Below are 15,167 nucleotides of genomic sequence, written 5' to 3' on the forward strand. Positions count from 1 at the left end.
GGGGGAGGAAGGTGGAGGGGTTGGCAGTACTGCAGTTAGGGCTAAACCTTGGGACTGAAGCCCAGGGCCCTGCATCCCAGGGCGTCCTCAAATGGCCACCTAGAGAGCAGCAGGTGATGGGGGCAATTGCAAACATGCCTGGTATCAGCACCCGGGTCAGCAAGGGCATGCCAGGGCTGTCAGGGCCACTAGGACTGACAGCTTGCAACAGCATCCTTTCAAAACATTTTATAGCCAGGAGTGGCTACCTGTACATATACATAGCTACAGATACTCATTGTACTATTTTTACTTGAAAATATATTATTTTCTATAACAAAATGATGCTTTTTCCTAAGTAAATTATTCCCAGCATCAAGGCAGCTGAAGCATTTTATTCCTGGAATCATGATGGTGCTATGATGTGAAACTGCAGGTGGTCATAGCTGTTGTTTTTTAACCATGTTTTGTTTTTGTTTCTTTGTTCTAATGTGTCAGAAATGTTTAAGCAATTGTAAAACATAGAATGGTGAAGTATTTCATATGGCTGCCTAAACAGGTTCCCCCTCAGACCATTTAATCCAGGGCCTTAAATTACCACTGGATCCTGCAAGGACATGTTGCTAAATCACCCACCCACTCAAAGGTATGAGAGAAAGAGGTGGGGGGAATGCTTTTGTCAGTATCTACACCTTGTGTCGTATCACTACGATCCCATCATGAGCCCCGTCTTGATGGTGCTGCTTTGGCACCGTGAGGCCTCCGGCTCCCACAATTATTATTATTATTATTCCGCCTTTTTCCCAGTACTGGGACTCCAGGCAGTTTCCAAGATTAAAACATGTACAATTAAACATATAAATATAAATGACTAAAGTTAAAATAGAATTAAACCTACAGTAAAATTAAAAACACGTTAAGAAAAACTGTAACAGGTGGCAGGCTCATATGGGAGAATACAGTCTTTCAGGTAACCTGGACCCGAGCCGTAGATGGCTTTATAGGTGATAACCAGCACTTTAAAATGTGCCTGGAAACAGACTGGAAGCCAGTGAAGCTGTTTTAACAGAGGAGGGAGGGAGGGAAGGAGGGAGCGAAAGAAAGAAAGAAAGAAAGAAAGAAAGAAAGAAAGAAAGAAAGAAAGAAAGAAAGAAAGAAAGAAAGAAAGAAAGAAAGAAAGAAAGAAAGAAGCGGGACGCGCCTGCCACGGCCGGGGAAGCGGAACCCGCAGGCCTGCGTGGCGGTTGCCAAGGCCTCAACTCGGCCGTTGCTAAGGGAACCAACGGCGCGGTTCATCGTGCTTCTGCTACGGCTGGGGCCGAAGCCGGGAAGAGCGAGCTGAAGAAGGAGCACCATGAGCGGCGGCGCCGATTCCACCAATTCGGTCCTGGCCGAGCTCGACTGGGACGATGGGTTCGCCATCCCCGTGGCCAGCGCGGAAAACAAGGCCCTGGAGGACGAGGCAAGGGGCGGCGAAGGGGTTGGGGGGTCGGAGAGGCAATGCCTGCTTAATCTTCACCCCGGCACCCGGGCAATACGGGGGTGAGGGGGGCCAGCGCCGGCGGAGCTCGCTCCCCATCTGCCTTTTCAGAATGAGTGAGGCAATGAAGCATGCTCGGCGCCTCTGTTTTGGATGGGTGGGTGGGTGGGCAGGAGGACTTTCGCCTACCGCCTCCTGGAAAGTGGGGTGTGTGGGTCCCCACTGCACGGATTCTCAAAGCGATCTTCCACGCTGCCGCGCTGCCTCGTGTAAGGCAACAACAATGGCTATTTTATTGTAACCTCTCTGGCCTTGCCTTCCTCCAAGGAGACTCCACTGCCTGGATAGTGGTGTGATCCTGTCCTGTATCTGTGGTGTGACTGGGGTCTTCTGTCACTTCTGCTGCAGCAGTTTTTTTTCCCCCAAAGGAAAACTTAAGAAGAGTGCGGCAGGATCAGATTCAGCGAGATGACAAGCTGGAGTATGGGTTGCGCATGGGTTGTTGTTGAATCGTGGGTTGTCGTTGGATTGTGGGTGGTTGTGTTGTGAGAACATAGCCACGCTAACACCTCACGAACAAACCACAGTTCACAACCCAACAACAAAGCATTGGTTCTCTTTGTGGGTTGTTTGTGGTCAACAAATCGTGATATGCTAGTGTGGCTGGGTTCACACAACACAACCACCTGTGATTCAATGACAAACCACAATTCAATGACAATCCACACTCAACCATACTCTGCCTTGTCGTTTTGTTATCCTAGCCACTGTCTGTTTAACTCAGTATCCATAATGACAGCAGTTAGATGGCATACGTGATCCTCCTCCTCTCTGTTTTATCCTCACAACAACCCTGTGAGATAGGTTAGAGCTCAGAGTCAGTGACTGGCCAAAAGCTTCATGGTCAGGTGGGAACTAGAATCCAAGGCCCTTTCTACACCTAAGGATTATCCCAGGAAAATGGAGGGATCGTCCCTGCCTGCTCCTGGGATCCCCTGTGTGTCATTTGTATGCACAGGGATGAACCGGTGAAAAAAGGCAGGTATAGAAATGGCCCAAGTCTCTTGAGACCTAGGGGCTTACTAGACCTGCCGGCTTATGCCGGCAGGGAGGCGGGGCCGAGGCGCGCTAACGTTAGTGCGCCTCCCCCGGGCTTCCAGACGGCGGAGACGCAGGCCCTGCATCGTCCGCCATTTTTTGTTTTTGTGTGGCCCGAAGACGGCGAACAAGGTAAGGTTTTTTTTTTAAACCGGGGGGTGGGGGCGAAGGATGGCATGGTGGGTGGCAAGGGGGGAGTGGGGGGGGAGATCCCGCCGCCCGCCGCCCGAGCAAGCAGCCGAGTGACGCTTGCCCGGCGGGCAATGCCTGGAATTTGCCAGGCATTGCCCGGGCAAGCGCCGCTCGGCTGCTTGCTCAGGCGGCGGCGGCGCGATCTCCCCCCCCTTGCCACCCCCCCTGCCATCCTTCGCCCTCCCCTCTCTTCCCCCCCACCCCGGGCCGATGGGCACAGCGCTCGTATGAGCGCTGTGCCAGGCAGGTCCGCGGCTTTTCGCGGCTCCTCGCGAGTAAGCGAGGAGCCGCAAAAAGCCGCGGAAGTCCCTAGACGTTCCCCAGCTCCGGCCTGAGGCCGGAGCTGGGAAAAAGGCGCGCCATAAGTGCATTCGCTTATGGCGCGTTGGAGGAGGCCTCAGTGCGGCCTGCCGCCGGATTCCCCTGTGCGTCATCTGGATGCACAGCAGGGAAGCCGGGACAGAAGGCGCGCTAAGGCCTCGTCTAGGAAGGCCCTAATACTCCACTATACCTTACTGGCCATGGCTAGACCAGGCCTATATCTCGGGATCATCCCTGTGCATCCAAATGACATACGGGATACTGGGAGCAGGCAGGGACGACCCCTCCATTTGCCTGGGATAATCCCTAGGTCTAGCTAAGGCCACTGACTATCAGTTTAGGAAACATTGTCCCAATGCACTTTTGCTTGTAATTTTTTAGAGACTACCTGTTTCAGGACCTCGGTCCATAATTCGAAGTGAAGGTGCCTTAAAGGAGCCATGCTTCATTGGAGCAAACGTTCATCTAGTCCAGGGGTGGGAAATCTGTGTTGTTGGACTACACTTCCCACCATCTGAATTGTCCATGTTGGCTAGGGCTGATAGGGGGTGAAAAACAACAGTGAGTGTCTGGAGGGCCACAGATGGTTGTCTAATATCCTATTTCCATCAGTAGCCAACCAGATGCCCTGGACGTGAAGGCAGCGGCCCTCTATTGTTTATCTCCAGCATATGCAATGTAGAGATAGATTACCTTTGGATTTGGAGGGTCTAAATTAGCTATCATCATTAATAGGTGCTGATAGACCTGTTCTCCATGTATTTATTTAATTGTTTTAAAAAGGTGATCTGGACTTGCAATATATTGTGGCAGTAAATTCCATTACATATGCCTTATGGTTTTCCATATTTCCCCTTCAAAGGCGGAATTGAATATCCAATCCAGCTTCAGTGCATCTTGCCTGGTCTTCACGTGTCGGTTAAACTTGGGCAAAATATGACAAAGGAGGAAGGAAGTGGGGTTAAATTGCCTTCAAAAGTGATATACTTTATGAACAATCCTAACCAGTCAGAATCTTGTGAGGGGATGGGGAATGCCAAAATCTACAGTTAGGCAAAAGCTTTATTAGGACCACCAAAATGCAACAAAAGACTGTACAAGCTTTTGACTTCTCTAGAACTCTTCATCAGGCTGGGTAGTAACAGGATGAGATGGGATAAAAAAATCACTGAGATTGATTTATGTTTGAGAGGTTTGTATCTTTTCTATTCATCTCTAAATGCAGTAGTATCTGAACGCTGGACCTTAGGGAAAATGATTTACATGGTGCCAGCCACATTTAATATTATGTAACATTAAAATATATATTTAATTTTTGTTTGCAGCTGCAAAAGATGCAAAAAGAAAAGGCAAACTTGCAAAATCAGTTGACTGACTATGAAGACCGTATTGCAGCAATGACATCACATTTGAAGAATGTCAGTCAGGAGTTTAATTTGACACAGGTAAATGGTTAAGATTTCTTCTTTGATGAAATGTAAAGTGCAATTCTGTGTATGTTTATTCTGAAGTAAATCCCACTGAAATTAAGAAGGCTTATTCTCAGCTAAGTATGCCTGGGATGTCTGCCTTAATAATGTATTTTTATGTTATTTGATTATATCCCGCCTTTCTTCCATCATGGAACTTGACAACAAACAGTTCTGAACTCTCAGCCAGGCACTGACCAGACCCCAATGTACTTAGTCTCAGCTGCATCATGTATATTCAGACCATAACTTGTGTCTGTAATCCTAAACACACTTATTAAGCAGTAAGTCCCATTAAATTCGATGGAATTTATTTCTGAGGAAATATGCTTAAGATTACACTGCACAGTTGTGATCTACTGCACAACTGCTTGGGAATAAGTTACATTAGACCTAGCAGGGAATCTGCTATTTATTGCGGGTTCATATTTACAAATAACTGTAATTCACATTTTTGGAAAATTAACGAGCAATTAATTGTATGAGCATATAAACATTAAGTGGATTTTTATAAGCTAAAGGGATTCCAGGAAATCAAAAGGGAATTTAGTAACTTGTTAAATTTAATAAGCTTGTTTTAGATCAGCCTTCCTCAACCTGGGGCGCTCCAAATGTGTTGGACTGCACCTCCCAGAATGCCCCAGCTGAGCTGGCTGGGGCATTCTGGGAGTTGTAGTCCAACACATCTGGAGCGCCCCAGGTTGAGGAAGGCTGTTTTAGATAGATAATACCTTGTTAAACTTTTGCCATGTAAGGGAAGGGTTAGTTTGGATGTATATAGTCAGACAGAAAAACACACATGAAAGTCAGCTAATCCATACAGCAGCTTGAAATAGTAAGATCTTCACTGCAATCATGTTACCTGGATGAAAGGTTCCAAATTGATGGTAAGACCCTTCTGCTCTGGGCTACAGAAAAGTAAAATAATAGATTCAAAATCTCATCTGATTTTTTGTGTATAACTATGGTAGCTCACTATAGAAAAATGATCTGAGAGCCAGTGTGGTGTAGTGGCTAAAGTGTTGGACTGGGAGTCGGGAGATCCAGGTTTTAGTCCCCACTCAGCCATGGAAACCCACTGGGTGGCTTTGGGCTAGCCACAGACTCTCAGCCCAACCTACCTCACAGGGTTGTTGTGAGGATAAAATGGAGAGGAGGAGGGTTATGTACGCCACATTGTGTTCCTTAAGAGGAAAAAAGGACAGATATAAATGCAATAATAAATAAATAAATCAGAGAGAAAGCTGGATCTTTTGTTATACAGAATCTATACCTTTGCAGTCTAAATACCTATCAATGTGATTGTTCTCTATATTTACACAAGTGGAACTCCTTAGATGTATGCTGTATAAATTTACATCCATTTTTATCTTTTAATTCCTTTTAAAAATGAAACAAACACTAAAAGTTGCCTGTGAATCATCAGTGCTCATTAACCTTGCAAAATAATCAACTGCTTTTCTCTTTAGTCTCTTTTCAGAGCCAGACAGAATGAAATTGAAACCGAGCAGCATTTTAAAGCCCTCGCAGAGAGAGAAGTGGGGCGCCTGAAAAGTGAGATTCAAAGGCTGGAGAATGATATGGTTTCATTAAGAGAGAAGAAAAATAGTCAAGAAGTATGTTTCAAGTATTTCATCATGTATCTGAAAATTATCTTGCTAAAGACATAAGCTTTCTTCACTGCTATTCTTGCACTGAGCTGAGTGGCTGACTTAAACAAAGGACATAACACCACAACAGTTTTTATATTCATACGATTTTATCGGTGCTTTCCTTTCTTCACTATTTTAATGATGCAAGTATTTAAGAGCAATATAATTTGGATTATGAACTCTTTTCTTGGTCTAACACTTGTTCTGTATTGCATGACTAATTTTATTAGCTTGTTTCTAAGTAATTGCTTACATAGGGTGACCATATGGAAAGGAGGAGAGGGCTCCTCTACCTTTAACAGTTGTATAGAAAAGGAAATTTCAACAGGTGTCATTTGTATGCATGCAGCACCTGGTGAAATTCCCTCTTCATCACAACAGTTAAAGCTGCTCTTGACCAGATACAAAAGCTCTTGCAGCTTTAACTGTTGTGATGAAGAGGGAATTCCACCAGGTGCTGCATGCATATAAATGATGGGTGCAGAAATTTCCTTTTCTATACAACTGTTAAAGATACAGGAGCCCTGTCCTCCTTTCCATGTGGTCACCCTTGCTTACATAGGACCAAACTATATGTTCAAATTGCATGAACATAAGAAGCTGCTTTATACTGAGTCAGTTTATTGGTCCATCTCGGCATGGGAGTGGTTGGATCCCCCTGGTCTTTCCTCTCATCTACTACCTTATCTTTTTAACTGGAGATGCCAGGGATTGATCTGTGATTTTGTGCATGTGTTCTGGCACTAAGCTATGGCTCACGAAAACACACACTTGAAATCCCATGGAGAGGAAAAAATAATCACTGGAGCAAAGAAACCGCTGGCAGAGAAAGGTTTAAGTATCTCCCTCTTCCTGCTGCTCCTGCACTTCCTGACTTTTGAATCGTGAATAGTGAAACTGAGTAAACCAATTCTTTTTCACCAACTTTTGAAGGTTTTCTACAGGTCCAATTAGAGGATATTACCATACTTGTTCCTTAGGATGTTTTCTACATTGCGTCAGTCCAGACGTAACACTGCCCAATCTTCTAATCACAGTTAGGAGGTTAGCAGTGCTATGTAGCCTCATGCTCTCCTCTCTCCCACTTCCCACCCCAGGCATAAATTCCATCACCCTGCCGCCTCTTTTTTTAGATTTGGAGCTAACTATTGTTAATGTTGAGTCTGTGGTGGCATTTCTGCTAACTAATGTTGGTGCCAAACTGCTGCCTGCAACCATAGTTTGCAGCATTTCTCAAACTGCCTGTTCTCTGCGAGTTTAGAGATAGAACTGTCTGCCTGAGGAGATTCATAACTGCCCAAGTTTACCTTGGGAAAGAAATCTCTGGAAAGCTTTCTAATTCAGACATGTTTGGCATGGATTTATAGTAGCTGGTGGTTTTATGTTTATAATTAGTATGCTATATTGATTTCTTATCTTATCTGTAAAGGTGTTTTTTTTTAAATAACATTGTGATTTTTGTTGTAAGCCATCCTGCCTCCCCACATCCTTTTTGTTGTTGTAAACCCTGCTAAAAATATAGGATAGGTGCTGAAGAACCACAAAGCTAGTTCTGAGAGCCTCAGACTTGTTTTTCTCAAACAACAATCTGCCATGCTGGACACATTGTGATATGGCATAGGGGTCAGCCATGCCAGAGAAGTCAACAATTCTACTGCGCTAGTGTAAGCCCCGCACAAGTGCCTAATTAGGTCTTTGGATCCCAACCGTAATACAAATACCCATTATCATCTTCAAAAAAAGGTGTCAAACTAGATGTTTGAGAGGAGAGCTATTCAGGTTGTTTCCCTGCTTTAAAGCATTTCCCCCACTTAAAATTCTACAAATGAGCTGGGTAGGAAGGAAATTGCATAAAGCAATAGAGCAGAGCGAAGTATTGTCGGGGAAGAGGATGGGTTTTCCTTCCCTTTCCCACACACTCCATTTCTTGTAAATAGTAAGCCTTCATTCATGGTTTATATGTGAACAGGGCAGACACATGCATAAATACGCAAGGCTGTCCCATCACATTTAGTTTGGCCTGAATGCCCAGCTAAAGGGCAGAAGCCAGTGGGGTATTCAGGCCCCCGCCGATTCTCTTGTGCCCTGTAGATTCTGTTGGCAAGCGGTGGGTCCCGCTGATTCCATTGTGCAAGTAGGACCTACCACTTGTGCAACAGAGATTTAACACGTCCCAGAGGAAGCCCCCGAATGACCAGAAATGCTCATTTCTGGATTGGGATAGGTCAGCGAAGCTCTCTTATGCCACTTGCCCTATTCCAGAAAAGAGGATTTTTTGCTTGTTCACAGTTACTCCAAGAAGCACTGATTCTCCATTCCGCAAGAGGTCACAGGAGAATTGGCTGGGCGTAGGAGAATTGGCGGGAGCAGAAGCGCCCTGTTAGATTCTGCCCATGGCAAGGATTTATGAGTATTTTGCTGGTCTTACCTTTCCTGGAAGCATTTATTTGCATTAAAATCCTTCCAACATGACAGCTTAATGACAGCCCACTGTCATAATTACAAGCTGTTTTTATGTACTGCGGCCCGTCACTCTCTAGGATATAAACCCACTGGCCATGTTTGCCTGTCACTTTATGCCACGAATTACGGTTTAGTAAACTAGAATGTGAACAAGCAGCATGCTAGTGCATGGAGCCTATTCACTCCCACTTTGCCCAAGTGGATAAACAAATCAGGAAAGGGAGAACTTGTTGTGATATCGAAACACAGGATTATGTTTTTTATGTCCAAAAAAGCTGGACTCATAAACCTGCCTTAAACCAGGGTTTGTCCTTGGTTCGCTTGTTTGAGTGCAATAAACTGTAACCTCATCTTCGGACATCACAGAAAACTCTCCCTTTCCTGATTTGTTTAGTGGTTGCATGAAATAGGAGCAAGCAGGTTGCATGTATGAGCATACTGTTCCTTCACTTTCTGATTTATTAAGCCATAATTTGGGACTTAAAATTACATGTGAACAGGCCTGTGCTCAAATTAGTTTAACTGAGTAGGATTCACGGTTACTGGGGAGGAAAAAAAACCTCCAGAGGATTGCAAGATACACAAAACTTATTGTGGCATTATTTAAGCTGTAGATGTTTGCCAGGGTGAGTAATAGTATTACTATTAACAATTAGAGGTTTGTTGGTCACATAAGAATACGATCTTGTATAAATTGTAATTGTGTTACATGAATTTATGGTTTTTATCCAATTTTATTAGAATAATGTTTTCAAAGTGAATCAGAAACTGGAAGCTTTAAGATGCCAGATGAATTGGGACCAACAAGCTTTGGAGGCCTGGTTAGAAGAGTCTGCGCGTAAAGACAATGATGCAGTTACGATACAGAAATATGCACAGCAAGATGATGGCAAATTACGAGTATGTTTAATTTTTTTTTTAAAAAAAGTTTTTGTGTGGTTTTGGTGTACAGGGCAGGTGGGTGTTAAAAAATTCACAATACTTCTAACTTCAGGTTGGGTGGAAAAGCGATGTAGTGCCAAACTACATATCTACAGACATTTTTCTTCTTACTTTAATTCAGCTACTGGGGACTCTGAATTTGATCAGTGGACGCAGGGGAGGAGCACTTAACACTTTCCCCAATGGTCATTTTCCCAATCCAGATTGCCCCAGCTCCTTTCCTCTCCACAGGGGAGAATGTCCTGGATCTTTAGGAAATAGCTGATTTTGCTTTACTGGAATTGCTGGGAAGACTATTAAGAAATTGCAAACCCGCCTCTCTCTCTCTCTCCCTCTTTTTTAAAAAAGGAAGTCTGATTTTGAAATTCCAAGTGATGCATGACTGAAAATGCTTAATGATAAATAATTAAGATGTTGAAAATGTAAATAAGTAAAATGTAATAATTGTATTGAAGAGAAGACCCACAAAGAGACAAGCGGATTCGCAATGAAATTTGGCATCAAAAACAGTTGTCAGGATGACCTGGTTGGTATCCAGAGAGAAAATGCTGCATTGAACTGGCAGAGCTATTTCAAAGACTAAATATCCCCATCAATTTACTGAATACCTGACACTAATTGTTAGCATTTGGCTTTGGTACATGGCAAAAATAGTTCGAACAGAGCAAGGAGAATTTTGATACTAACTATTGGATTCTTGAGTTACCTACCTGTATTAATTTACAGAGGAAATCCTTCTAAATGTGTTGTTGAATTTTAGCCCATTGAAAACAAGACTTCCTCACACCTATTCATTACTCAAATAACCTGTGGAATGAAGTGATTGACTTTAGAGCAATACATGACATGGAGTTTTAACTAGTTGGACCAGACATTCTGAAATTTTATTCTCGTGCCTTAGAGTTTTATGCCCTTCCTTCTTTTTTTGAACGTGGCAATGGTACTATTTTAGTAACTCCTAATTGCATTTTATTTTTGGAGTTTAGTGTTTAAAAGAGTAAGTTTCATTATCTTTTTGTTTCAGGTGTTGACTTTACAGATAGAAATGTTGACGGTACAATGTAATAACAGACGCAGAATTCTTGACAACGAGCTTACAGAAACCTTAGCTGCTCAGGTTTGTCTACAGAGCAATTGGAGAATTAATTTTGCAGTAAAACTTCAAGTACTTCTTATATCTGGAATACACTATTAGCTGTTTCCACTTCTCTTTACAGATAGAGTTGGATAAGACAGCTGAAGATTTCCGCAGAGTTCATCACGAAAGACAAGAACTTATCAGACAGTGGGAAAGCACAATAGAACAAATGCAGAAAAGGGATCAAGAAATAGATAACTGTGCCTTGGTAAATTATTTTCCGGGATTTTGATTTGTTCAGATATGGAATGTCATCGGCTTCCATTTCACTGAATATAATATCTGCCTGTTCCAATATAACAGAAATATGCTGAAACAGTATTTTAATCATTACCTGGCTTTAGTATTCTGTATGACATTATTACGTAAGAGGAGGATTGGGTATTGACAACCAATGTCATTAAAGTTGAATCTTCATTCAACAACAACATGTATGGATAGATGAGGCAGATATTTATATCTATGTGGAGTGTCATTACTACCATATAGTCTATAGGAAGCACTAACAAGATATCCTTCTGGAATTACTTAAGATGAGAGTGCAGCTAAATTGTCTCCACACCTTAAGCTTTGCAGCCAGTCTTCCAACGATGGCTATTTTTGCATGATAGTACACAGCCTGTAATATTGGTGGAAATCATGGGTCAATTTGTGACACTGCCCAGGTGCACCAGATGTTATGTCAACATGGAGAGAACTGTGCCCCGTTCTAAAAGCTGACTTCTTGGGTAACAGAGTCATTGTCTTGGATTTTAAATGACTTTGTAAGATTTAAACCCTGTTTTGAACTTAAGTGTAGAATTTGCTAAATATGGATTAGTGACTGTTGATTTCTTTTTAAGAAAAGAAAAGAAAAGAATGCAGAATATTTGAAAGCACTGAAATGATACAACCTGACTGCAAACTGGATTAGATTATTCATAAAATTCCTAGTAGGGCAGCTAAACCATTATCTGGGCTTCTTTCCTTACATAGGAGGCGGATAACCCAAGATGATATAAGAATAGCAGTTCCACAGCCTGGGGCTGATAGTTTTAACTCGGATGAACTGTTCTTAAACAATGTTTGTAATATGTTAGTGAGAACTTTGCTCTCCTTCAAAATTAGCTACACATGTCTACTTCCTTCTAGAGTTAAATGGCATTAGCCTCTCTCTCTCTCTCTCTTAATACTGTAGGTTTTTATTGATAATTCTGTTTTACTTTATGATATAACTTTTTCTATAATATGCCACCATGAGTTGTTAAAGCAAAAAACAAACGAAACAAAGCCACCCAAAACAGACCCTCCACAACAACTTTTACTAGCGTTTTTGTAGTACCTGGTTTGGCGATGAGGTTGCATTGCTAAAAATAATTTATGTATTTTTCTACGGCTAGCTTTTAGCACAGGCAAGACGGGCGATCCGTTCAAAGGAAAATGTGCTTAAAGACAAGATCCAGTTTTTGGCAAATGAGAGTGGCAATAACATGGAGTATGAGAAGAGAATTGCCGTAGCTGATCGACAAGCTACCAAACTGAGACTAGATTACCAGAAGGAGGAGGCTAATCGAAATCTGCTCCAGGATGAGGTAATTTTAACATATACCGAAAAAGGGCATATGATGTACGTAAACTTTCAGTCACTGAACGTAATATCTGCCTGTGCCAATAGAACAGAAACAGACTGAAACTTGAGCAAATTGTAATGCAGCATAGTTTATGCTACCTATCCCTTCAGAAATGTATCTTTCTAGAGCTGGTTACATTATTTATTTTATCTGTTTTATTTATCTACATATTTATATTCTGCTTTTAAAGGCCTTGGCCTACACGAACTGGCTAACAATATATTAAAAACTATAAAAAAATACATTGAAAACAATAGCAATAAAAAAACTAACAGAGGAATCCTAACCCGTAGATCCACTGGCTGGAGAGATTTAGAATGGTGCAGAGAAGAACTCGAATAGTGGTGGTGGTGGGGGGCACAGCACCCCTCAGCACCACTGTAGAAAGCTCCCTTGGTGTAGATCTATCACCGGCGCTGTTTCTGCTAGGAGTAGGGTGACCCTATGGAAAGGAGGACAGGGCTCCTGTAACTAATAGTTGTAAAGAAAAGGGAATCTCAGCAGGTACCATTTGTATGCATGTAGCACCTGGTGAAAATGCCTCTTCATCACAACAGTTAAAGCTGCAGGAGCACTGCCCTCTTTTATATCTGAAATTCCCTTTTCTATACAACTGTTAAAGATACAGGAGCCCTGTCCTCCTTTACATATGGCCACCCTAGCCCGGTGAAGACCCTCCCTAAATGGGCCATTCTGGGAGCAAGCTGGAGGCAGCCTTTGATCCAAGGCATCTTCACTCCACAGAAAGGCCCCAGTACTGGGCCCCTTGCCTAGGGTGACCATACGGAGAGGAGGACAGGGCTCCTGTGTCTTGAACAGTTGCCTAGAAAAAGGAATTTCAGCAGGGGCCATTTGTAGGCATGTAGCACCTGGTGAAATTCTCTCTTCATCACAACAGTTAAAGTTGCAGGAGCCCTGCCCACTTTTGTATCTGTTCACTCTGAGCAGGGCTCCTGCAACTTTAACTGTTGTGATGAAGAGGCATTTTCACCAGGTGCTGCATGCATACAAATGACACCTGCTGAAATTCCCATTTTTCTACAGCTGTTAAAGATACAGGAGCCATGTCTTCCTTTCCATATGGTTACCCTACCCTTGGCCTATGCTAGCCTAGATCTGGCGCAATTATTTCCCCTTCCATTGAAAGCAATGGAAGGGAGGAAAGAAACCACTGGAAATGAAAAAAGAGCGCTTCAATACCACCTTTGGAAGTGGCAAATACAGCCACTCCCATCCCCCCCACCCACTCACCCCCACTTTGGACTGTTCTGCCCAGTATGAAAGCCATGCTATGTCTGATATGGGTGATTGTTAGATTTTTTTTAAATTGTGTCACCAATGCAAAGGTTATCCTCTTTCTGATTTGCTGGGTATGTGGGAGGCTGATGTGAAACCTGACACATTGCACATTCATGTATTCTAAATAATTTCACTTGTCTTCTCAAAATTCACTGAACTAATGATTAGCTGGATACATTGAAAGCTACTGTGGATGGAACCGCTTCTGAATTAGAATCTATGAGAACTAGTGTAGCTAACTTTAAGAAGGAGATTCAGGACAGAACTTTAAGGTAAGAATTAAATGATGAGATGATTGCTGGGGGATTTTTTAATAGCTCTTCTACATTTTTTAATAACAGGTATTAAAAGAATTGATATTTCCTCAACCTGGTACCCTCCAGATGTTTTGGACTACAACTTCCAGCATTCCTGGCCATTTGCCATTCTGGCTGTGGCTGATGAGAGTTGAAGTCCAAAAACATCTGGAAGGCTCTTGGATGGGGAAGGACTGTGCTGAACATCTGGATGTTTACTGAAGTTATTGATTTGTATGCTCTCTTCTCGCGTAGAAAACTAGTTGGCTTGTTGTCCGATATGGTCGCTGAGAGAATAAAGTTTATAAATGAACTGGATGACTTGAGGCAGCTGCTTGTAACATAGTCTAGTCATGGTTCAATATGGGCTGGATGCTGACGCACCATAAAATCTCTGCACTGTCTCTCATCCTACATTTATTCTCTAATTCTCCCTTTCTTATGCCAGTCTGTGGGTCTTGTCTGAATGGTACAATACCCCCTCCCACAACAAATTCACTTCTACGCTCCTGGAAAAGTTAACCATCAGGAAACCTTTCTCTCAGTTGCTCGTTTGATAATGTCTAAAATATCTCCTCTGGTTTATATCTTAATGCAAGATAAGATAGAGAGGTATTAAATCAGACCAAATAGTCTGATTTATCATTTATTTTCATAAAATAAAAACACTGGCTGAAATTTGGGCTGCTTACTAAGAAGCAAAGAGGTCTTAAATTGTAAATTACATTTCTTAGAGTTACATGCATTTTAGCTTAATTTTGAGGGCTTTGGATTATTAGCTCCAGTTCTCTATTGCTTTGGTCTAGTTTTTGAAAATCTCTGTGTAACTCTCTCTTTTTCACCCCATAAATCCCTGCTTAGGCTAAACTTGATTAAGGACCAGAATGATAGTCTTATAAGTAAATTGAAATTTGTGACAAACCAAGCACTGAGTTTAGAAGAAAAAGCAAGCAGAATGGAAGAGCTACTGAAAGAGAAGGAGAAAAGTGTGAAGGTAAAAGCATTTTTTTTCACAGTTACCAGCAGTTTGTCTAATACTATTTAGACGACTGAATACTTTCAGTTGTTTTTATATGTTATTTTATAGAGAGAATTGTTTTAACTATATTGTTTCTTTAATGACTTGAACTGGTGTTAAAAATGGTTGCTGTGGGAGTTCATTCCATTTCAAACCCATTGAGATAAGAAGTTTTTAAAATAGCAGATTGGCTATATGCTAAGGAAAATT

At 42.3% G+C, this 15,167-nt stretch overlaps 1 protein-coding gene across 1 annotated transcript in view; it reads left to right on the forward strand.

The window, feature by feature from the left end:
- Positions 1–1,333: 1,333 nt before the first annotated feature.
- The window catches only part of CCDC39 (coiled-coil domain 39 molecular ruler complex subunit), a 35,597-nt gene continuing 21,763 nt past the window's right edge, over positions 1,334–15,167 (forward strand). Inside the window, exons 1-9 of the mRNA XM_063131882.1 lie at positions 1,334–1,441; positions 4,396–4,515; positions 6,009–6,155; positions 9,396–9,554; positions 10,621–10,713; positions 10,814–10,942; positions 12,114–12,305; positions 13,812–13,915; positions 14,801–14,933. Of these exons, the coding sequence (XP_062987952.1) occupies positions 1,334–1,441; positions 4,396–4,515; positions 6,009–6,155; positions 9,396–9,554; positions 10,621–10,713; positions 10,814–10,942; positions 12,114–12,305; positions 13,812–13,915; positions 14,801–14,933 (1,185 nt within the window). The remainder of the gene's footprint in view (positions 1,442–4,395; positions 4,516–6,008; positions 6,156–9,395; positions 9,555–10,620; positions 10,714–10,813; positions 10,943–12,113; positions 12,306–13,811; positions 13,916–14,800; positions 14,934–15,167) is intronic.

Source organism: Elgaria multicarinata, chromosome 8 (genome assembly GCF_023053635.1).
Source record: "Elgaria multicarinata webbii isolate HBS135686 ecotype San Diego chromosome 8, rElgMul1.1.pri, whole genome shotgun sequence".
Taxonomy (NCBI): domain Eukaryota; kingdom Metazoa; phylum Chordata; class Lepidosauria; order Squamata; family Anguidae; genus Elgaria; species Elgaria multicarinata.